Source organism: Oncorhynchus gorbuscha, linkage group LG19, assembly GCF_021184085.1.
Source record: "Oncorhynchus gorbuscha isolate QuinsamMale2020 ecotype Even-year linkage group LG19, OgorEven_v1.0, whole genome shotgun sequence".
Lineage (NCBI taxonomy): Eukaryota > Metazoa > Chordata > Actinopteri > Salmoniformes > Salmonidae > Oncorhynchus > Oncorhynchus gorbuscha.
In genome coordinates, this window is record NC_060191.1 from 43,033,202 (window position 1) to 43,057,340 (window position 24,139).

A 24,139-nucleotide genomic window follows, 5' to 3' on the forward strand; every position below is an offset into this window, starting at 1 on the left:
GTAAGCATCGTTTTGTCCAACTTCTCTTTAAGTCATCCAAAAGATAAGGTGTGTTCAATTGATAGTCATGGCCATGTTAATTGTGCATTATCTATTTAGCGTTTTAGGTATCACATACATTTATTGAGGAGGTTGATGATTGACAGACTGAGCTCACTGATTACACAAACAAACCGAGGTGACTTCCATATGGGGAGGAGACACAGGCTGGATTAAGAGTCGTGTGAGAGAGCAGACTAACCTTAGCAGGTAAAGCAATAAACCTGCTTTTCGTATGAAGTATAGAAACGTGCATGGGTGATAGTAGTGGCTATCGCTATTTGTGGATCTGTGAAGATGGATGCTGTGAAGCGGTGGAAGGCAGGATGGGGCTATCCCACAACTATGCTGTGCGTCTATGGGTTCTTCAGTACTGTGAAACCTCTCGTACCCTTCATCTACCCTTACCTGACTGGTCCAGACAAAAACCTGACGGTGGAACAGGTACAGTAGACTACAGGACAAACATTTCAATGCCTTGTCTTCATGCTCTTATACTCTCTTTAGAGGAGGGTACCGATTTTTTAAATATACATTTTTAAATCCGAGCCTTTACAACTTTATGAGTAACACAACCATGTTTATGACCACTGTACTACCTACCAACTTGATAAAGAAAAGGAAAAGCAAGGAAGAAAACGCTCTTGAAACCAGGGGGTGTATTCAGTGAAGGGAAATGTTCAGAACAAAACAAAGTCATAAACAGAGTGGACACGATTCCTGATTCTATGACAATCATTTCAGTTTTACACAATACTGTAGCGAATCAGAGGGTCGTCCCAGCCTGGGCTTTAACCTTAAAACACAGGACCATAAGAATGTCAACCCAACACTTTATGTATCCCAAGAGATCCAAACCTCCTGATGAGGTTGCTAGGTGTTGAATTGTGCTCGCTACATTACCACATTCTCGCCCCCACGTTTTTGATGGCCGCAACTGATGTAGTGAGGTCAGGAACTAGTGCGGACCAGGGTTTGAACTTGTGACCTTGCGGCTGTCAACCCAACACCTTAGCCTTTACGGCAAGAGATCTGAATCTCTTGATGAGGTCGCTGCGTTGCTCGCTAGGTGTTGTGTTAAGGTCGCTACAATCAATACATTTTCTATCTGAATGTTCTGTAATGTTGCAACCTCCCAAACAGACAGCAGTGTTGCACTCTAAACCAGGTGACCAACGAGATCTACCCTGTGTGGACATACTCCTACCTGGCTGTGATGGTGCCAGTCTTTCTGCTCACCGATTGGCTGCGCTACAAGCCCGTCGTGGTGTTTCAGTGCATCAACCTCTTCATAACCTGGGCGATGATGCTATTGGTGCAGGAGGTGGCATTCTTTAAGGCGATGCAGTTCTTCTACGGCGTGAAGTCGGCCTGTGAGGTGGCCTACTTCTCATACATCTACAGCATAGTGGACCTGAAATACTATCGAAAGGCTACATCCTACTGCCGTAGTGTACAGCTGCTAGGCTACACGGTGGGCTCTGTGCTGGGACAGTTGCTGGTCAGTTTCAACCTCATGTCCTACAACAACATCCTGGTACTTACCCTGGTGTTGATCTCCATCGCCCTGGTGACTTCCCTCTTCCTGCCCATGCCACAGAGAAGCATGTTCTTCCATCGGAGTCAAAGTGACCCTCCACAGACCCCAGAAGGAGGGGACATGTGCGCAGGCGATGTGTCCACTGAGGGGCCAGTGAGGGCTAGGGGCTGCAGCCAGGTATTTTTGCTGCTGTGGAGAGACTTTCTCCAGTGCTACTCAACCAGGGCACTGCTGTACTGGTCATTATGGTGGGTACTGGCTACCTGCGGCTACAACCAGGCAATTAACTATGTACAGGTGTTATGGGCACACGTACAGCCATCCCAGAAAGTCCAAGTCTACAACGGAGGGGTGGAAGCTGTGTCCAATCTGTTTGGTGAGTAGCGAAGCATCAACTGTTCGAGTTCACATGACCATCAGGTATTTGTAGATGTTTGTCTGGCATTAATAATCCATCATCACCAACAGTCAATCTGCAGTCATACTACTAATATGTAATTACTTATTGGTAAGTTGATCACATCATGTGTGTGTCTTACAGGTGCAGCGACGGCCTATGGCATTGGTTTCATCCAGGTGGACTGGGCCCAGTGGGGAGAGTTGTTCCTGGGCTCCATCTCTGGCCTGGATGCTGTAGCCCTGTTCATCATGACCTTCACTGACAACATCTGGGTCTGCTATGCCGGCTATGTTGCCTTTAAGGGCCTCTACATGCTGCTTATCACATTTGCCATGTGAGTTTGTGAATTACTGCCATTAGAGAAATGTAGCTGCCAAACTTGAATGATTATTTGACAAGAATAAACGTGACCATTTCCTCCCAGGTTCCAAATTGCTACTGATCTCTCTATGGAGAGATATGCACTGATCTTTGGAGCAAACAACTTTGGGGCTTTGGTCCTTCAGACTATCATCACATCTGTTGTGGTGGATGGCAGGGGGCTGGGCTTGGGCATCATCCCACAGGTGAGTTAAAGTTTCAAGTGTCAAAGGAGGCAAGTTCCTACAAACCATTAGACCCCGACTCTTCCACCACAACCCCCAATGGTGCAATTCCATCCAACAATATCATTATCCAACATTATGAATAGGTACCTTGGACTTTTGCCTTGGATGTTATGAACTGTCCTTGATGTTTGTCCAAAGAGACAGCGTTAAATATCTGGCTAATTCAAAACATATATATTTTTTATCTGAACTGTGTAACTGAAAAATAAGCTTAATGCTTTTCCACTCCTCTTGCAGTTCATCATTTATGGAGGCTACTTCTCAGCCATCGCTGTCATTTTCTTTCTGAGAGGTGTGTACACGATAATGAGAGTGCAGCAAAGCCACAGAGACTCCACCACTGCAGAGGAGCAGCCTCCAAGCCCAACCACGTGTACACCACTGCAGAGGAGCAGCCTTCAAGCCCAACCACGTGTACACCACTGCAAGCTTGAACATGCAGTGGAACAAAAAGAAGAACCCAAAGTATAAGTGTTTTCATCTGACCGGTTCTGACCATAGACATTCATCTGTCCAAAACTGGGGGGGACTAGGTGTCTCACCAAACATCTACTTTAAATAGAATGTCATGCTGCTCTGTATACTTGTATTTATAATCAAAATACAAATGAATGTTCCTCGGGTACAAACCACGGACAATCTGAAATGGTCCACCCACACAGACAGTGTGGTGTAGAAGGCACAAGAGGCCTCAAGAGGCTGAAGAAATTTGACTTGGCACCAAAGACCTTCATAAAGTTCTACACATGCACCATTGAGAACATCCTGTCGGGCTGCATCCCCGCCTGGCACGCTAACTGCACTGTCCACAACCGCAGGGCTCTCCAAAAGGTGGTGCAGTCTGCCAAATGCATCACCGGGGGCACACTGCCTGCCCTCTAGGACATCTATAGCACCCGGTGTCACAGGAAGGCAAAGAAGATCATCAAGGACCAAAGCTGGGACCAAGAGACTGAAAAACATCTTATATCTCAAGGCCATCAGACTGTTAAATAGTCACCACTAGCCAGCCTCTGCACAGTACCCTGCCCTGAACTTTAGTCACTATTTGATCTCACACATGTTTGTGACGTAGAAACAACACTTATTCAAGCAGTTTTGTCCAGTGGGTACATTTTGCATAAGCATGATTTAGCCTACTCACACTACTCTATAAGTAAACTAAAAAAGATAAGGTGTACAGCTGATGTGCAGGTATGATTTATTTGTTTTATTTATTGAGCTCATGTCTCAGTTCTAGAAGGAACATGCGAGTGGACCAGAAGCAGTGCCCTTTGAGCAAGTTGTTGATTGACAGACAGAGTTCATTGATTACACACACACAACCTGAGACTAGTACGCTACTACTACAGTATTATAGTAGGGAGACGATTAGCCTGGACAGGTAACACAGTTTAGTTTGAGCAGGTAAACTCCTGCATATGTGGCATGAAAGAGCAGACTCATCTGAGCAGGTAAAGCAGCAAAACCTCAGCACGTGAAAGTCATGAAGTTGTGTGGTGACACTGGTGACTCTCTCTTTGGATCTGTGAGGCTGGAGGCTTTGAAGCGGTGGAGGGCAGGATGGGGCTATCCCACCACTCTGCTGTGCATCTATGGGTTTTTCAGTACTGTGAAACCTATAGAACCTTTCCTCATACCTTACCTGACAGGTCCAGACAAAAACCTGACCGTGGAAAAGGTAAGCTACTACAGTGCTAAAATGTAAATAAAATGTTGTCATTCCCGCAGTTTTGAGATTTTGAACAGCACTATATCTATGAGGAGACCATGGAACAAAGTAACACAGGCTCAGTTGTAACAGCCTGATAATGGAATGCTATTCAATATACTAATGCTTGGTTAGTGTCTCTACATGCCTAAAAAGTTTGTTTAAATTAATCAATTATCATCGGTTTTATTGACAAAAAAAATGGTTTTGAGACCCTAAAGTAAATATCCTTAACAGCCTCTCTTTTTTATGTTTGACCTTTGGAACGTTCTCCATTTTTAATTTGTATAGTTGATGATAAGATTTATTGTATTTTCTCACAAGATTTAGAAAAGTATAGGCTCCTATGCGGGGGTTAGTTACCTGGTTACCTGGTATTTAGACATATTCACGTAATTATATAAAATGTCACTTCTTTACATCAGGTTTAGCAGTACAACTAAGAGAATACCTTAGAAAAAAGAAAAGGTCAAACTCATACTTTTGAGTATTAATATAAATAGCCTATAGTGCCATGAAAAGTACTTTCCCCTTTTCACTATTTTTGATACTGAATGTTGTTAGATCTTCAACCAAAACCTAATATTAGACAAAGGGAACCGGAGTTTACAAATAAAAGAATGTACTTATTTTATTCATTTAATTAAGAAAGTTATGCAACACCCAATTCCCCTGTATGAAAAAATAATTGCCCTCTTACACTCAGTAACTGGTTATGTCACCTTTAGCTGCAATGACTGCAAATAACTGCTTCCTGTAGTTGTTGATCAGTCTCCCACATCGCTGTGGAGGATTTTTGGCCCACTCTTGCACGCAGAACTGCCTTAACTCAGCGACTGCATGTTTGAAGTCCTGACACAACATCTCAATTGGTATTAGGTCTGGACTTGACTAGGCCATTACAAAACTTAAAATGTGTTACTTTTGAACCATTTTAACCATGTACACTTGATTGTGTGTTTAGGATCATTGTCTTGCTGCAGGACCCAGCTGCGCTTCATTTACATTTACATTTAAGTCATTTAGCAGACGCTCTTATCCAGAGCGACTTACAAATTGGTGCAATCACCTTATGACATCCAGTGGGACAGTCACTTAACTTCAGTTTCAGCTCACAGACAGATGGCCTGACATTCTACTGTAGAATTCTCTGATGCAGAGCAGAATTCATGGTTCCTTCTATTAAGGCAATATGTCTGGGTCCTGAGGCAGAAAAGTATCCCCAAACTATCACACTACCATCACCATGCTTGACCGTTGGTATGAGGCTCTTACTGTGGAATGCAGTGTTTGGCTTTCGCCAGACATAATGGGACCCATCTCATCCAAAAAGTTGACTGTAGTTTTTGCCAAAAAAGTACCTGTAAGCACCTGGACAATCATCAAGACTCTTGGAAGAATGTTCCATGGACAGATGAGTCAAAGGTATAACTTTTGGGATGACATGGTTCCCATTATGCCCACTGTATTTGGAATATATTGATTCTTCAGACATTGAGAATAGTGAAGAAATGCATGCTGAGAGAAGCCACTCTGCAGTGGGCAACAATGGGCCTTCTACGCCATCAGAGAAAGCTGGAGATTTATAAAATAATGATTAGAATCTAAAAATAATGATTATGTTATTATTATTTTCAATGATGTTCTGGTTTAATCTCAAATCAAATCGTATTTGTCAAATGCCCCGAATATCACAGGTGTAGACCTTACAGTGAAATTCTTACTTGCAAGCCCTAAACCAACAATGCAGTTAAGAAAAATTAAAATATAAATTAAAATAACAAATATTTAAAGAGGCCGCAGTAAAATAACAGTAGTGAGGCTATATACAGGGGGTACCGGTACAGAGTCAATGTGTGGGGGCAACGGTTAGTCGAGATAAATGAGGTAATATGTACATGTAGGTAGAGTTAAAGTGAGTATGCATAGATAAACAATGAGTAGCAGCAGATTAAAAGAGGGGGTGAGGGGACAATACCTATAGTCTGGGTAGCCATTTGATTAGCTGTTCAAGAGTCTATTGGCTTGGGGGTAGAAGCAGTTAAGAAGCCTTTTGGACCTAGTCTTGGCGCTCCGGTATCGCTTGCCATGTGGTAGCAGAGAGAACAGTCTATGACTAGGGTAGCTGGAGTCTTTGACAATTTTTAGGGCTTTCCTCTGACACTGCCTGGTATAGAGGTTCTGGATGGATGGTAGGAAGGTTTGCCCCGGTGATGTACTGAGCTGTACGCACTACTCTCTGTAGTACCTTGCGGTCGGAGGCCGAGCAGTTGCCATACCAGGCAGTGATGCAACCAGTCAGGATGCTCTCGATGGTGCAGCTGTATAACTTTTTGAGGATCTGAGGACCCATGCCAAATGTTTTCAGTGTCCTGAGGGGGAATACGCTTTGTTGTGCCTTCTTCACGACTGTCTTGGTGTGTTTGGACCATGATAGTTTGTTGGTGATGTGGACACCAAGGAACTTGAAGCTCTCAACCTGCTCCACTACAGCCCCGTTGATAAGAATGGGGGCGTGCTCAGTCCTCCTTTTCTTATAGGCTTCAGTTTTTGTTGGAAAGGAAAGAGTTAACACTGAAGGATTTTTCTTTGTTGGTCTCTGGGAAGATAAATCTAGCTAGTTAATTCAGCCACTGGCTAGGCCATCAGAAGTTAGATAAGGCCTCTGCCATTCCACTGTTTTAGGGCAAAATTTTGTAGTAACAGTGGAATCAACCAATCACATTTTGAGTTGAGTGGGACTGTTTTTACAAAAACGTATGAATACTTCTGCCTTGTTGAAGGTCAACAGGTCACTGCACAATAGTGAACAGTAGTTTTCCCAGTCTTGGTAGCTTTTTTTGTTGGCTAGTTTGCAGGAGATGCAGCAGATGTTATCAAAGAGGATGTTGGTGCTAATTTGTTAGATTCTAACTTTCAACAAGTTAAGTTTCAAATTATCATCTGGTGAGTGGAACTGTTTTTTAATTCAACGTGCTTGCTGTTTGCCATCTCTTTGAAAATAACTTGTGTGTGTGTGAAACATTGTTGCATCTAAAGTGGAACTGACAGCATTTTAGCTAAATGGAATCTTATTCAAATTTTTCATATACACCCCCAGGAATATGATATTTTTTTATTTTATTGTGACAATTGATCACTTAGATGGTCAATTTCACCTTTTCATAAATTCTTAGGATGTTTGGGAATTATGGAAATTAAGGAATTTTGGGGCACGAGTGGCACAGTGGTCTGAGGCACTGCATCTCAGTGCTAGAGGTATCACTACAGACCCTGGTTCGATCCCGGGCTGTATCACGACCGTCCGTGATCGGGAGTCCTATGGGGCGGCACACAATTAGCCCAGCATCGTCCGGGTTAGGAGAGGGTTTGTCCGGGGTAGGCAGTCATTGTAAATAAGAATTTGTTCTTAACTGGCTTGGCAAGTTAAATAAATAAAAATATTTAAAAAAAATGTGAAAATTCTATAGCAAAATAGAGCGGGAAAGTGATTGTGCATTTGGACAATTAAGACACTGCACAAAATAAAACCAAATAAAAACATCTCTGGTCCATGACCGGAGTCTACACAGACCTGTGCGTGTAAGCCATTCAGAGCTACAGTAGACCTTTATACAAACAAGTAATTTGCCACACGGGCCTGCCATCATTCACTTTGAACTGGACTTTGCAGGCTGTTGCAACATCATGAATTTAGATAATTTAGAACGCATTTGCCAAAAAAACACTTCTGCAAGTATGTAAACACCATGGGAGTCCTATTACAGTCCTATTGCTCAAACAACCATGAAAAGGTATATTTGATTTGAATTGTGGCCTCATCTTTCTGGAGCTTGCCTGCCAATGCATGCTTGTCCCAGACAAGCATCCAAGCTAACTGGCTAAAGTTGGCTAGCTTGCTACTTCGACACAATTGAGAGAACACCGCACTCTGACCATTGTAGTCGCCGTAGCAGAGCTGGTTTACTTGTTATCTAGAGCGTTCTTCACTAACTATTACTTTTTTTGCCTATGTTTACGGACACCAGTCATATTCATTAGTTGTTGCGCGTTCGTAAATTCATCAGTTGTTCTGCACTCTGGCACACTCAGACTGAGGAGAATGCTCTGAAATCGGAATAGATAGCCAGAGTGAATTTGTGAAGGCAAGAGATATGCTAACAGTCATTCAAGTTATTGCTAGCTAACCAAATGACACCTGCATCTCTAGCTGTGTATAACACCGAAAATGTATGTTACCCACTCCTCCAATGGCTTGACATTACATCCTCCTAGCAGCTAGCTAGATATCGACCTAACGTTAGGCTCTGTGTTTTTAGCTTGCTACATAAATAGATACGCTAGCCTATTAGCCACATTACAACTGACTTGCCCTGGCTAGTTTTATTTTGACATTCCCAGCCATAGTTGTGTTGCAGTGATTTATTTTAGACAAAGAACATTTTACATTTACATCCCGCCCTGAATGTAAACCAGGGAGGGATCAGCCTGCTGTGGCTTCCCGCATGCGCGATTCATTTTCAGGGAGGGATCAGCCTGCTGCGGCTTCCCGCATGCGCGATTCATTTGAAGTCTGGACACGGAGGGTTGAACATCTCCTGCTCTGCCTGCAGCTGGGAGGGACTGCTGTGTGAGGACTGGGATGTCTGTGTGCTTTAGGACGGGGGGACGGGGGCGACGACGAGGTCCACGGCAGCACCTGCTGCTCATTGAGAAGCGTAAGAAAGATGTGCTTTCACGTCTGTCTCCAAAAGTCTCCAATAACACCAGAAAAAGGGGTCTGAATACTTGCTAAATATAGCGACTAAGTCGCTAAATTGGCAACACTGCCTTAGTTACTTTCGTCCATTTTTGTCCAGACTATTCAGTCATTGAAACTGAAACAGTGCATGCCGAATGCAGGCAACAATGTTCCAGGCCAGCTGAGTGTCAAGCTGTGATTTACAACCTGATAGCAAAAAAATGTAGACGACCAAGAAATGTAATGGTGAATCCTATTATTCATGCATTGAACTGCACCCATCTATTCAGCCAACAATTTCTTCCTTAGTGTACGTCATGGAGCGTTAGTCAAATATAACTTCTTTAAAAAAAAATGGGAAGTAATAGTTGCAACGTTAGATTGGGAAATAAATACTTAATGGTTGTATTTTTGTATTCTTATGATTGGTACCTACTGGCTTATTATGTCCGAGTTTATGGACTGCTTATCCTTTAACATCATGCTGTTCGTGACTGTTGTCTTTCCATCGGCCCTATGCAGTGCCTGGAGAAGTAGGTATACTCAAATTTTGCCAAAACGTTCCCAAACGGCCCGCCCAGCGAAAGAAAGGCACCCTTTGTGAAATATCGTAGGTTTTCCTTTTTTTTAATGAGTTTTCCTGTATATTTTTCAGATTTCCACTCTAAAAAACACACTTTGTTAATAGAGAAAATACAAACATTTCATGGTCTAAGAGTCCACAGCAATGCTTAAACCACATCAATCTGATTGGGTGGGCCTGTCAGGGACTGGCTCCCCAGTGGGTGGGCCTCTGTCCACCCAGGCTCATCCATGTCTACGTCCCTGATGCAAACAGTACATGATGACAAATAGCCTACTAACCAACACTTTGGACTAAACCTGTTCAATACCTGGTTTGCAAACCCATTGTTGCCTTAGTTAGCAGTTACGTGTAAATATAAGTTGAAACGTCTTTCCTACCCTACCAGCTACCGATGTCAATCTTCTGTGAGCTGCTCCATGCCAAAACCATTTGGGAGCTGCACACTCTTGCTGCCTACAGATTCTATTCCGTTGAAACGAGGCTGTGTGCGGCGCGCATGTGAATACACTGTATTTCACGTGCTTTGCGATCGTGTAGGCTACTTTGTGCATACTTTCTCTATTGTACTACATAATTGATCAATCGTATACCTCCACTATACTACTTTGACACGCATCGGTAAAGATGAAGAAGTGAGTATAAGCAATGCCCACTAAAAAAGGGGGGTATACGGCTTTTACCTGTGTATACCCACCTCTACTTCCACCAGTTTCCACTGGCCCGTTGTGTTTTACTAAAGGTACTCTCCTACATTGAGTGGAAGCTGATAAAGTTTTTTACCTGACCGGTCTTGAGTTTTAGTTTATGTTATTAATTTGACCATTTAAAAAATAAATAAAGGACCCATACATCTTGAAAAAAGCCATACATGCACATGAATAAAATAAAATAACACAAAGTTTGGGATTTATTTCTATTGTGGTCCTCTTGAAACACGATGGCTAAGATCAAGCACGGTTGAACACAGTATGACAGCTAGATAATAAAACATAACATCTAATCATTGCAGTTGCATCGTAGGGTACATTCATATGGGCACAGAATACAACGGTGTTTAACTTTACTTTTAAAGCTGCCCAGAGAGGACATCGTTTTTTTTGGGAAAAGGCTACACATTCCACTCTGAGGCTCTAGTATACAAGAAAGTACCTTTCCCAGCATTACTCCTCAACCTGCATAAGCACTGCACAATAACACCGCACAGGGGCATTGGGTGTTACATAACTTTGTTTATGAAATTAATTAAATAAGTATGCAATTGTTGTGTTATTTGTTCACACGTTTCCGTTATCTAATATTAGGTTTTGGTTGAAGATCTAATACGATTCATTAGAAAGTGGGCAAATACCTTTTCCCAGCCCTGTATATTAATGTTGGTCAATTTAGAGTTTTGGTCAATATGAAATTCATAAGATAAAAATGGAAATATTTGTTGTGAATTTTTTCAAATCATAACATTTTGCAATTACCCTTATTTTTTTTTTACTCTTGAAGAGTGTCACATTAATCCCACAGCTTGTTACATACGGTACATTTAGAAATGATTCAGACCCCTTGACTTTTTCCACATTGTAACGTTAGCCTTATTCTAAAATTGATTAAATTGTTTTATTCCATCAATCTACAAACAATACTCCATAATGAAAAAGCAAAAACTATTTAGATTTTTTTTGCAAATGTATAAAAAAAAGGAAACAAGTATTCAGACCCTTTACTCAGTACTTTGTTGAAGCACCTTTGGCAGCGATTACAGCCTCAAGTTCTTGGGTATGACGCTACAAGCTTGTCACAGGTGTAATTGAGGAGTTTCTCCCATTCTTCTCTGCAGATCCTCTCAAGCTCTTTCAGGTTGGGTGGGGAGCATTGCTGCATAGGTGTTTTCAGGTCTCTCCAGAGATGTTCGATTGGGTTCAAGTCCGGTCTCTGGCTTTGCCACTCAAGGACATTTAGAGAGTTGTCCCAAAGCCACTCCTGCGTTGTCTTGGCTGTGTGCTTAGGGTCGTTGTCCTGTTGGATGGTGAACCTTCGCCACAGTCTGAGGTCCTGAGCGCTCTGGAGCAGGTTTTCATCAAAGATCTCTATGTAGTTTGCTCTGTTCTTCTTTCCCTCGATCCTGCTGCCACCACCATGCTTCATCGTAGGGATGGTGCCAGGTTTCCTCCAGATGTGACGCCTGGCATTCAGGCCAAAGAGTTCCATCTTGATTTCATTAGACCAGAGAATTTGTTTCTCGTGGTCAGAGTCCTTCAGGTACCTTTTGGCAAACTCCAAGCGAGCTGTTATGTGCATTTTACTGAGGAGTGGATTCCGTCTGGCCCCTCTACCAAAAAGGCCTGATTGGTGGAGTGCTGCAGAGACGGTTGTCCTTCTGGAAGGTTCTCCCATCTCCACAGAGGAGCTCTGGAGCTCTGTCAGAGTGAGCATTGGGTTCTTTGTCAAGCAATTGATTTATATTTATAATCTCAACCAATACCATACCAATCTACTGTATTTCTAATCAGGGGAACCCTTTAGTTGACACCCAGCGTCATAACATGTTATGATAAGGTCATATCCATGTCTTAATGTCATAACAGCTGACATAACTTGTAACAACCTGTCATAATATGGTCATAACACTGTTATGACCCATATATTGTGTGACCAGTTGTGAATATATTGACAACTACATAAGTGTCAAAACAATATGTTTTTTCCCACCCAAGAAGTATCCTCTCATTTGAAAGTTTATTTCTTAAGTAATTTGTTGTTGTAATGAATTCTGTTCACTGTCATGCTTTTTTCATCGATTTGAACTAAAATACACTGTCAAGAATCCTTTTGACCCTCCTGTGTCACTTTACTTGGACTAAGAAAATACACTTTGACACTGCCTAGAAGCATTATGACCAACGTAATCATATAAGCCAGATAGGCCTATCACGTACATGCCCTTATGTCAGTCATCAATCAAAGAGTCATCAATACTTCTCCTGAAATCTGCTCCTGCTTTCAGTCCAGTCATCAGCAACAGAGCATTGTGGTAGGTGCATGTCTGACATCAATTTGTGAGCAATTACAATGGTAATTTAATATGGTCATTTTCAGAAAATATTATATAACAAGGGGCATACTTTTGACAAGTAGGCTATGACAAGGAAATGCAATGTTTTGCTTTGTGTGGTAGGTTGACACTTATATGTAGGCGTCAATACCAGCCATAAAATAATGCAATATATAGTGGGGCAAAAAAGTATTTAGTCAGCCACCAATTGTGCAAGTTCTCCCACTTAAAAATATGAGGCCTGTAATTTTCATCATAGGTACACTTCAACTATGACAGACAAAATGGGGGCGGCAGCGTAGCCTAGTGGTTAGAGCGTTGGACTAGTAACCGGAAGGTTGTGAGTTCAAACCCCCCGAGCTGACAAAGTACAAATCTGTCATTCTGCCCCTGAACAGGCAGTTAACCCACTGTTCCCAGGCCGTCATTGAAAATAAGAATATGTTCTTAACTGACTTGCCTGGTTAAATAAAGGTAAGAAAAGAGAAAAGAAATCCAGAAAATCACATTGTAGGATTTTTCATGAATTTATTTGCAAATTATGGTGGAAAATAAGTATTTAGTCACCTACAAACAAGCAAGATTTCTGGCTCTCACAGACTTGTAACAGGTCTAAAGATGCTGTATGTGTCATGACAAGTTACACATATGACATGGTTTTGACTGTGTCACTGTGTTACCCTAATCATTATGAGTCAATGTACCAGGTGTTATGATCCCTTTATTGCCTGCTTGATAAAAAAGTGCAATGTATTGAATGACGTGAAGAAATATAAAGAAAGTATTCTTGGAACGTGCCGTCAGTGGACCCTACCAATGCTTTTGGGGAACTCATAGCTCCCAATTGGTGAACTCTGGATGTCATCATGAATGCATTTGAGTGCTTGAAATCTGAAAAACGATTAAACTGACGAGAAACTAGATGGCTAAGCAAGATAATGTTGCTAATAAATGAGTTAGCTTGCTTACGTTGACAATGTGTCAAGCCATAGACTATTGGACACATTACTAAGGTTGTAAATGGCTATGTCCGCCATCTTTTGATCTGAAGGTGAAAGGTCAGGCATCGTCATTCATTCTGGTCTGAGTTTCCCACTTGGAACTCCGATTTGGAGGGTCATTTAGTGGGTCTTTCCGACTCTAATTAATTTCTCAGACTCACCAATATGAACACACCACCAGTCTTTGACATCATTACCATTTAATTTACCTCAGGTGACCAATGAGATTTTCCCTGTGTGGACATACTCCTACCTGGCTGTGCTGGTGCCAGTCTTCCTGCTCACCGATTGGCTGCGCTACAAGCCCGTCGTGGTGTTCCAGTGCATCAACCTCTTTGTTACCACGGCAATGCTGCTCTGGTTGCAGGGAGTGGCAGCCATGCAGGCAATGCAGTTTGCCTACGCCGTGGTGACAGCCAGCGAGGTGGCCTACTTTTCATACATCTACAGCATAGCGGAGCTGAAACACTACCGCAAAGCTACATCCTACTGCCGTAGTGTACAGCTGCTAGGCTACACAATGGGATCTGTGCTGGGACAGTTGCTGGTCAGTTTCAACCTCATGTCCTACAACAACATCCTGGTACTTACCCTGGTGTTGATCTCCATCGCCCTTGTGACTTCCCTCTTCCTGCCCATGCCACAGAGAAGCATGTTCTTCCATCGGAGTCAGGAGAGGCATGAAACTGGAAATGTAGAAGAACTGGACACCCAAGAACTACCAGAGGCCCTAGGAAGAGAGGACATGTGTGCAGGTGATGGGGAAATGGCAGAGTCCCCTGAGGAGCCAGTGAGAACTAGGAGCTGCAGCCAGGTTCTTATCCAGCTGTGGAGAGACTTCCTCCAGTGTTACTCTACCAGGGAACTGCTGTACTGGTCAGTGTGGTGGGCACTTGCCACCTGTGGCTATAACCAGACAGTCAACTATGTTCAGGTGCTGTGGCAGCACGTAGAGCCATCCCAGAACTTCACAGTCTACAATGGAGGGGTGGAAGCTGTGTCCAACCTATTTGGTGAGTAGCCAAAAACGCTTTAGACCCATTTCCTGGCGCCGCCATGAAACGTTGTGTGTGCAGTTCGAGTCGGCTCTGACTGCGACCCACGTCCTGTGCCAGGCCAGAACTTCCCAGGGAGGCAAAGTTAGTTAACATAGTGGCACAGAGTCAGTGTGCGGAGGGAGGCACCGGTTAGTAGAGGTAATTTAGGTAATATGTACATGTAGGTAATGCAAATTAGTCTGGGCAGCCATTTGATTAGCTGTTCAGGAGTCTTATGGCTTGGAGGTAGCCTCTTGGACCTAGACAACCGGTACCGCTTGCTGTGCAGTAGCAGAGAGAACAGTCTATGACTAGGGTGGTTGGAGTCTTTGGCAGCTTTTAGGGCCTTCCTCTGACACCGCCTGGCTTCCTGCCAATGGTATTGGCAGGAAGCCATCCAGGACCTAGGACGGCCTAGGAACTGTTCCTAGGCAGTCATTGAAAATAAGAATTTGTTCTTAACGGACTTGCCTAGTTAAGCGGCAGAGCAACAGTTTTTTACCTTGTCAGCTCGGGGATTTGATCTTACAACCTTTCGGTTACAAGTCCAATGTTCTAACCACTAGGCTACCTGCCACCCCCCTCACAAAGGTATATTGCAACAAAGTAAAATGTTAGGGCTCAGAGCATTGTGTTTCTTGCAGGAGCAGCGACAGCCTATGGTTTTGGTTTCACCCAGGTGGATTGGGCCCAGTGGGGAGAGTTGGCTCTGGGTTCATTCTCTGGCCTGGGAGCTGCAGCCCTTTTCACAATGACTTTCACAGCCAACATCTGGGCCTGCTACGCTGGCTACATTGTCTTCAAGTGCCTCTACATTCTGCTTATCACCATAGCCATGTGAGTGCAAATACAGTAATGATACATTAAGAACTGCTGCCGTCTGAAGAACAGTATGCCTCATTTCACATTTAGAAATTCCCTTTTGATGGTCAATTGTTAAAGGGACACATGTTACAGGGACCGTACACTCCTCAATCAGATGTTTTCATACCTCCAAAGTTGTCTAATGTCAATATGAGTGCCCATCCCACACCATTGGTTATGTAAATAGATCTAGTTAAACATCTCATGCCCAAATTAATGGAAAAGATAATTACATGGTGCCCGATTCAAACTACTACGCCTTTCCTAATAGTTACTATTCAGACTTACCTTATGCTGGCTTTGCAGGCGGGGTTCCCTTGCATACGCCGAATACATTTCATTCAACCGCTGAAAACCCTCCTACTTGCAGGCCAAACATTTTCTCGTGGAATTTTCATTCAATATGGGTCAGTACATTTATCTAATGCCATCCATTTAAAATTGGGGTAGCTTTAATTTCAATTCTCTCCACAGAGTTACTAGAGTATAATATGGAGAGAACATTCAGAATATTAGGGATCAATGAAAGAAAGCCTTGTAAATACACTCGTATTGGTCTCCTTTTCAGCACCAATTGGTAAATGTAAAAAAAATACTCTTGTATCCTTAATCATCCCCAATAATCATGGAACTGTGATGACAAAGGGTCCAGTCGTTGTGAACCATGCACCAGGTGTAAACGGCTACATGTGGTCTGCGTCCCATAACGATTCAAATAGGCTACATTGCCAATTGTAATGTTAGCCTAATATGGTCCACTATTACTAGCGAACCTCAGGAACAACCGCACAAATGTGACAGATGAATGGTAAATGAACAATGGAATGAAATGATGTCAAATGTAAAGAAACTAACACTAAAGGGAGTTATAAATGTATTGGTATAACTGACGGTGGCTACCGATTGTGGCAAATATTTAACACAATACAAATTGTAAAAAGAATACAGTGAAAAGTATTCATTCAAACATTCTATAATTCAAACATTCTAGAAATCATAAATCAACTTGGTAGGTTTGGCACTATACTGTCATATGCGCATGTCTACAGATGCCGATAGTTTGAGTCTCCATATTGCATCCCTGCAGGTTATAATACCAGCATTTCATAAGCATCAGTGGGAAAATTGATATATTCCAGTTTTCTGGCATATGACTGGTTTCACGTTTGTCTCCAGCAATCAGAGGGCAAAATATATTTACAATCCCCTTATCTCAACAACTCAGTCATTTACCTAGAGCTTATCAATTTGTAAAATTACAGTGCATGGAGAATGGTTTATTTCTATTTGGGGGAAAAAAATTACATTTCTCAGAACAGACAGGTTGCTCGACACCATTAATTGTTTCATCATGCGTGAAGGTGGTGGAATTATGAGGGAATTAAGCAAAGGTCAAAAGGATATCTGTAGACATACCTCTGTCAAAGCAGAATCTCTGAACAAATACCTGGCTGCAAAATGTGGAGTAGAGACTAATGTTCCATATCTATTTATTCTATTCATTTTAGATTGTGGGATATAGCTGGATCTTTAAAAAACTAAATGGCCTTGGACGTGGAAACCTTTTTAGATCTGAAATGTAAAACAATTAACCTGAAATATTTGGTAGAAGAAAAACATGTGCCCTCTTTCCTCCCAGGTTCCAAATTGCTACTGATCTCTCTATGGAGAGATATGCACTGATCTTTGGAGCAAACAACTTTGGGGCTTTGGTCCTTCAGACTATCGTCACATCTGTTGTGGTGGATGGCAGGGGGCTGGGCTTGGGCATCATCCCACAGGTGAGTTAACAGTTCAAGTGTCACAGGATAAAAAGACCTGCTTGCTAGCCCTACAACTGAAGAATAAGGGGGGGAAAAAACATACCTCTCTCCACTCTTTCTTGCAGTTCATCATTTATGGAAGCTACTTCTCAGCCATCGCTGTCATTTTCTTTCTGAGAGGTGTGTACACGATAATGAGAGTGCGGCAAAGCCACAGAGACTCCACCACTGCAGAGGAGCAGCCTCCAAGTCTGAAAGACGGTGACACTTGCCCTGAACAAAGACTGAGCAGACGAGACTGACCACTGGGCCCTGGGTCGTGTTTGGTAGGCACAGAATGGGAGAAAATGTTTTGAAATGGGGAGTTTCTACCTGAATGTGTCCAAAAATAAAGCACATTTGTTTTCTGTTACAAAACATTTTGGTACATTGTGCCCTACTGAATTAGACACCGATGACATTCCAGTCTGTTATTTGATATTTTTTACACAGTCTATGGGTTATTCCAGCAGCTATACTCCTGAGCAAGATCTCCACATTCAGACTGCAACATCTTCATAGTGACATATATATATATATATATATATAGATCAAATATTTAAATATGAAAATGGAGATGTACAGTGCAGCAATTTAAAGGCATGGTTTGGTCATTCTTTTTAGTTAAAATTCATTTTAATATATATATATATATACACACACACAAACACATTAACTTAAATCTCTTTAACACCCAAAGTCAGTGGTCTTCAGTCTATATTGTGGTAAACCACCTGGACAGGTCAGAGCATAGGTGAGAGCCAATTCCCTTCCAAGTGGAGCCTCTGCCCTTGGGGCCAATCACAGAAGAGGAGAGACTCCTCCCCCGCTTCTGTAATAAATGATGAAATGCATGTTCTCTTTTTCTCTGTAAAAATAGTCCTACCGATATCATGCTGCACAAACCCCTTTTGGTTCCTCTTTACAAATAAAGCAACTCAAAGCAGTCTTCTCAGCTTTTCCAAATAACATTTCTGCCCTTAAACTTGTGTTAAATGTACAAATACGGATATGCACAGAGCTAATTTCCACTAAGAAAAAAATATTTACAAAATTCCAGTGTAATGAATGGGAATATTTTGCAATAACTTAGTATCAGCCAGTTTGAATATACATATGCCTCAGCTGAGTCCGGGCCAGTTCACAGGTTAGATAGAGGATGAGACCCTGTCCCTTTAACACATTTACATTTAAGTAATTTAGCATACACTCTTACCCAGAGCAACTTACAGGAGGAGCAACTAGGGTTAAGTGCCTTGCTCAAGGGCACATCGGCAGATTTTCCACCGATTCAGCAACATTTCGGTTACTGCCCCAACGCTCTTAACCGCTAGGCTTCCTGCCGCCCCTAACAACCCCTCCCTCCACACACCTTTACGTTGTTTTGATTTGTTGCCATGGAAGGTGTCAGTTACGTCACTTTGTTGTTATCATTGTTCTTAAAACATAATACAAAATACCAGTTTTAGAAACAGTGTCTGTCTTTTTAAAGCGTCTTGTAAAACAAAACAGTGCAAGAGGTGAGAGTGGAGCACGCCAGTTGACAACACCCTAGTGGTGGAAGTTTGGGTGGAGCAGCGCTATAAGAAAGGATTTGTTGAAGAGCTTCCTGAGGGGTAATGTCCTGAAGGGGCGCCCGCCTGGAAGGACGACAAAGAGAGAGAGACACAGAGAGGGAAGGGGAGCCATTAAATCACCACTAGTGAAACTAACAAGTCTGGACATTTGGTTGAAAACCACCTGATGGTCCCACTCACCAAGAAGGGGTTACTAGAGACCCCGGGTGCGGCCATCGCCTGTCCAAAGGGGGTTACCACAGCCTTGGCCTGTCCATAAGCTGAAAACCCCACTCCTGGTGGACCAGAGAAAGAGTTGAATAATCAAGGTTTAAATGAAAAGGGTACACTACACAATTTCATGCAAAGCAAACATGCACCCATGCAAACACCCACACACACACCGTTGGGTTGCTGGGGATAGGCCGGAGGCTGGGGGAAGGGGGCCTGGCCAGGGAAAGGAGGTTGGAAGGTCCCACTGAAGCTGGTGGGGAGGTTGTAGGTAGCAGCGGTCCTGAATCCGGCTGGCATGCTCATGGACCCTGTGCCAAACGTGGCTGCAAGATAGGCGGGAGAGGAGAGGACACTCAATCTACACAATATCACATCAGTTACACAGAGCTCACACTATACAAGATCACTGCTAAGTGCTAACGCAGACCACAAAACATCTGCACGCACACACACCCCCCTACCTACCTCGTCAAGCTATAATCACACCTGACGCCAGGCTAACATCGGCACACAACCTGAACTAAAAACACCTTTACACTTAAAAACACAAACAAACACAGCAACAACAAAACACCTACAGAGACTAGCTCTATCCATAACATAATCAGAATTAAATTAGACAGCATCTAGCACACAGCTACAGTACTAAAGCACTCAGGGTAGAAGCACTCTTAGCAAAGGCAGTGTACAGAATCCAGGAAGGTGAGAAACAATAAGAAGCTTACAGTCATGATGGTTGTGCAGTTAAAGGAAACTCTTAAATGGTTATCTGGCAGTTTGATGTCCTTCCAACACCAGTTTACAACCTCAGAGCTCAGCTGGAGGACATACATACCGCCAACAGCTATAGTCTGAAAAGCTACGACTGTTAAATAGCTAAGGCTATTTCTCTAGGCCAACAAGGGGCAAGATGGGGTAATCAGCGATGCCACATCACTACAGTCTGGGAGCATCAGTGAGGGCAATAGTGAGGGTAGAGGGGGGGATTGGTGAGGGCAGCTGAGGCATCAGGACCCCCACACTCACAGATACAGTAGAAGCAGCACTGGGGTCAGGGCACACAACACATGCACAGTCGGCGAGACAGTCACAGGACGCTCTGGAGAGCTCTAGGAAGCACTGCCAGAGTCAAGACACAGGGAGGCAGAGAGGAGGGGAAGGAAGGAGAAAAGGAGTGAGCTGGAAGAGGAGGGGACCTACCAAAGTGGGCTGGAGGGTAACCCTGCCCATGCAGACCCCCAAACAGGCCTGTCCAGCATCACGAGAGCAATCAGACAGAGCCATTATCATTTGCACTCTCTTTACAGAAACACTCAGTCACCAATCAGTGTCTCTTTGATTTACTCTATGAAAGACTGTTACTACTTGGACTAGATCCTCATTTAGCTACAGACAATTGTTAGTGAATAAGGTCGCCGTCTTGTAGCAGCCGAGCCACCGGCAATCGACTTAGAGATTAATACAATTAGCTGAGCGATGAAGTGAAGACATCTGGTTCGTAACCTCATTATGACCTCTGATGACTCGTGCTCACGAGTCCTCTCACAGGGTTTCAGGAGTTCAGTCATCCTCCGTGAAAGTAATCCAAGAATAGGGACTTGAGATTTCGGTTGGTTACTAAGCTATTATGCGACGTAGAGAACCTTTTACATGATCAGCTGCCTCAGTTCATTTGGGAGATTTCAGCATGGCTGTTCTGCACGACCTCAAAACGGCCACTAACCACTGATAGTTAGATCAGCTTTAGTCATAGAGATGTACGTCAGAGCTCATCTAGTATCTTTGCAATGGTGCTGCCCATGACGCTTTGGGTGCGCCCCTCTTATCTAACACAGTGGCCACGCCCGTATACCCGTATTTGCGTTCTGAATAGTGCGTTGATTGGGTTTGAGCAAAATAACATGTCTTAGAGGATGTGATATTTTGAACATTTTGAAAGCGTTCAATTCCAAGACGTCACACTCACTTCGGCTTTTCGTCTAGAACGAATTCGCTGCATGATATTGAGGAAGAGAAATGTCTTTTCAGACTACCACGTGATCAGACGTAATGTAAAAATGGCGGGGAACCCAATTGCGCATTACATGACGCCTTCTCAGTATGCGTGTCTAGTATGTTGAAATCCGTTGCTTACTGCATACATTTTTAGTGAACAGTATGTTCCATCTAAACAGTATGTAGTATAGTTAGTATATAGTATGACATTTTTTGTAAATAGTAGGAAAAATGATTTCAGACACAGCCTATGGCTTTAGTTTCAAGTACATTGGGTATGCAAGACTTCCGTGGCGTGTCCCCACCTGCTGCCGCCACGGCCGCTGCTCTCCCGTTGCTCTGGAAGGGGTTGGTGGTGGCTGTCGCCGGGGCAACGGCTGCAGCAGCAAAAGGGTTTGTTGACAGACCTGGCAGAAGGGAAGAGGAGACATCTAACTCTTATTAGTTCATCTCTGAGTCGCTAAGTGTCTACAACTCTGGAGAAATGTGTTGCGGTCCCATTCTAATCCACCCCATTCTCCCCGAAGTGTGCGCTCATTCACTCGCCCTCACTCCCATGCTTACACCTACCCAGTGGTTTTTAAACCCAAGAGGCGAGTGAACTAGTGAAGCGCACACTGAGGGGGAAAGGGTAGGGATGGAAACACACACATGGAGTGATGTCACTCACCTCCAAACCCCTGGGGCATTATGGACATGCATTGCTGTGCCTGGGCTGACGAGACTCCTGTCACAGGGCCAAACATCCCCCTGGGAAACAACAACGGCGTTAGAGTGACCCCATGGACTCAGCATGACAGAGGCTGTATCCCAAGTGACAGCCTATTACACCTACATGGTCCCTAGCAGTAGTACTAAAAGTAGTGCACTTTTAGAGAACAGGGTGCGATTTGAGGTGAGAGGGCTGAGTGTCATTTTGAAAGGCAGACCTACTTGTTGATAACAAGAAAGTTGATTAATATATTTACAAAGATGTCAATATGAGACAGACAGAAAGACCTCAAGGCATAGACTAGAGGGTAATGGAAAGAGGGTGAATTCCTCGGATGGCGTGTTCTCGTACCCTTGTGAAGTGCTAACGGTGTTGTAGACGCTGGTGGCGGGGGCCGACGAGCCGAACACGTTGTCCAGCTCGGCCAGCGCGGCGTAGCGGTCTGCCGCCGACGTACCCGTCAGCTGACTCTGGGGGTGACGCAGTCCTGCCGACGACCCCGGGGGGAGAGAGCCCGGAACCCCGCTCGGGACACTACCTCCTGAAAACACATAGACTGGTTCACAACACAGGAGGCCACTGTAGAAGCTCCATCAGTCTCCTACACCCGGCAGCATGGGCAACAACACATCACGCCCACACAAACGAGTCCTGACCCTGCTCCTCTACCAGGCCTACATCGTCTCCTACACCCGGCAGCGAGGGCAACAACACATCACGCCCACACAAACGAGTCCTGACCCTGCCCCTCTACCAGGCCTACATCGTCTCCTACACCCGGCAGCGAGGGCAACAACACATCACGCCCACACAAACGAGTCCTGACCCTGCTCCTCTACCAGGCCAACATCGTCTCCTACACCCGGCAGCGAGGGCAACAACACATCACGCCCACACAAACGAGTCCTGACCCTGCTCCTCTACCAGGCCTACATCGAGATAAATATCATAACCGACTCAAACTGTTCTGAGCCTTTCATCTTCAAAAGCGCCACGAAGGTCTGCTTCACCGTATGCATATTAACAGTAGAATAGCCGGGACTCGATGAGTAGCCTACCAATACCCACCAGTCTAATAAATCTATGTAACATCCACAATCACAAATAAATATATTCATATTTTGTTTAGGGTCATAAAAACACATGCTACTAAGACTATTTATTTCAAAAGAACAGAATAGAGTGTTTTAAGATGTATTTATCTGTGCTATAGTAGCTGAGGCTATGGAGGCGCCATGTCAATCAAATGAACTTGTTCATTTAACAGACATCACATGCTTATATTCCCCAGGCTTTACAATATGATGGAATATAAGAGAATACAAAGAGAAAGAGATAAGAGAATAAGAGAATATAAAGGAAGGATATTTCTCCAAATGGGTATTTGCTGATTGTCATCAGCAGGCATGGAGCTGTGATTATTCTGGATAAAACATATTCTAAAAAGGGAGACTATCTGTAAAACATTGTGTTGTTTGGCAAAACTAAGTTAAAAACCTTGGAATAAGGTAAAGCAATCAAAATGTCTGGCCTGTATGTATCTCTGTAATATTATTTTGAAAAGTGACCAAGCACCAACGTCAAAAAGATGCCCTCTGTTGGTCAAACTAGCATTAAAAGGCAACAATGGCTGACAGTAAAACACTATGACATCATGCAACCCCAACGTGCCATACCATTCCGCAGCACCCCACAAGCTGTTCTGTGGTATGACGCAACCTTTAAACGAGGACCCACGGACCCTGCTCGTTCAGAAAGGATGGGACCCGGACTTGATCTATTCTACACCATGCATGAGCTCATCGTCCCCAACCCGACAGCCATCTCACTCTACTCGACGCATCTTGAAGTCTGCCAAACAGAGTGGGGGCTCGCAGCAGGGACAGGTTAACCTTGTTCCGTCTTTGTCAGAGCTAAAGATGGTATCCAGGTCAGCCAGAGCTGCGTATCCATCGGCGGGGACGCTAGTAGCGTCTCGGTCTACCGGCCCATTGGGCGTTCCTGCAGAGGAGGCGTTACTCTGGCTCTGGGAGGAGGAAGTGAAGCATCCAGTTGGCACTACAGGATTTGGGGAAGTGGTCAAAATCAGCTAAATATCTAGCGTCAACTTGCTAGCGTTAACTAGGCCCCAGAGGCCGTGCTACCTGCGAGAGAGAGATGACAGAAAGGAGTCACATGAGGGGCCTGGGGGTGGCTGTGTGTTCCTGACTGTGCAGCATACATCTGGGAGGATGGATTGAACACTGTGTGCTACAGGAGGCAGGCAGCAT

The 24,139-nt window shown here is 43.8% G+C and overlaps 3 protein-coding genes across 10 annotated transcripts in view; 2 read left to right on the top strand and 1 right to left on the bottom strand.

The window, feature by feature from the left end:
* Positions 1 to 199: 199 nt before the first annotated feature.
* Positions 200 to 3,767, top strand: LOC124006467 (thiamine transporter 1-like). The gene is made up of 5 exons (XM_046316499.1): positions 200 to 483; positions 1,208 to 1,955; positions 2,121 to 2,313; positions 2,404 to 2,545; positions 2,825 to 3,767. The coding sequence occupies exons 1-5, from the start codon at positions 337 to 339 to the stop codon at positions 3,056 to 3,058; spliced, it is 1,464 nt and encodes a 487-aa protein (XP_046172455.1). The 5' UTR covers positions 200 to 336; the 3' UTR covers positions 3,059 to 3,767.
* Positions 3,768 to 3,922: 155 nt separating this feature from the next.
* Positions 3,923 to 17,798, top strand: slc19a3a (solute carrier family 19 member 3a). Its single transcript, XM_046316498.1, has 5 exons — positions 3,923 to 4,268; positions 13,884 to 14,682; positions 15,351 to 15,543; positions 17,210 to 17,351; positions 17,459 to 17,798. Exons 1-5 carry the CDS (start codon positions 4,074 to 4,076, stop codon positions 17,633 to 17,635), a joined length of 1,506 nt encoding a protein of 501 aa, XP_046172454.1. The 5' UTR covers positions 3,923 to 4,073; the 3' UTR covers positions 17,636 to 17,798.
* Positions 17,799 to 17,978: 180 nt separating this feature from the next.
* The window catches only part of LOC124006464 (arf-GAP domain and FG repeat-containing protein 1-like), a 40,474-nt gene continuing 34,313 nt past the window's right edge, over positions 17,979 to 24,139 (bottom strand). For 6 of the 8 annotated variants that reach the window (XM_046316491.1, XM_046316493.1, XM_046316490.1 and 3 more), the window contains 7 exons: positions 22,221 to 22,410; positions 21,828 to 21,907; positions 21,463 to 21,564; positions 20,363 to 20,410; positions 19,333 to 19,485; positions 19,130 to 19,224; positions 17,979 to 19,012 (listed from right to left, as the gene is read on the bottom strand). In XM_046316491.1, coding sequence (XP_046172447.1) covers positions 18,953 to 19,012; positions 19,130 to 19,224; positions 19,333 to 19,485; positions 20,363 to 20,410; positions 21,463 to 21,564; positions 21,828 to 21,907; positions 22,221 to 22,410 — 728 coding nt within the window. In that variant the 3' untranslated portion in view covers positions 17,979 to 18,952. The remainder of the gene's footprint in view (positions 19,013 to 19,129; positions 19,225 to 19,332; positions 19,486 to 20,362; positions 20,411 to 21,462; positions 21,565 to 21,827; positions 21,908 to 22,220; positions 22,411 to 24,139) is intronic. The other 2 variants (XM_046316495.1, XM_046316492.1) reach the window with 2 other exon arrangements.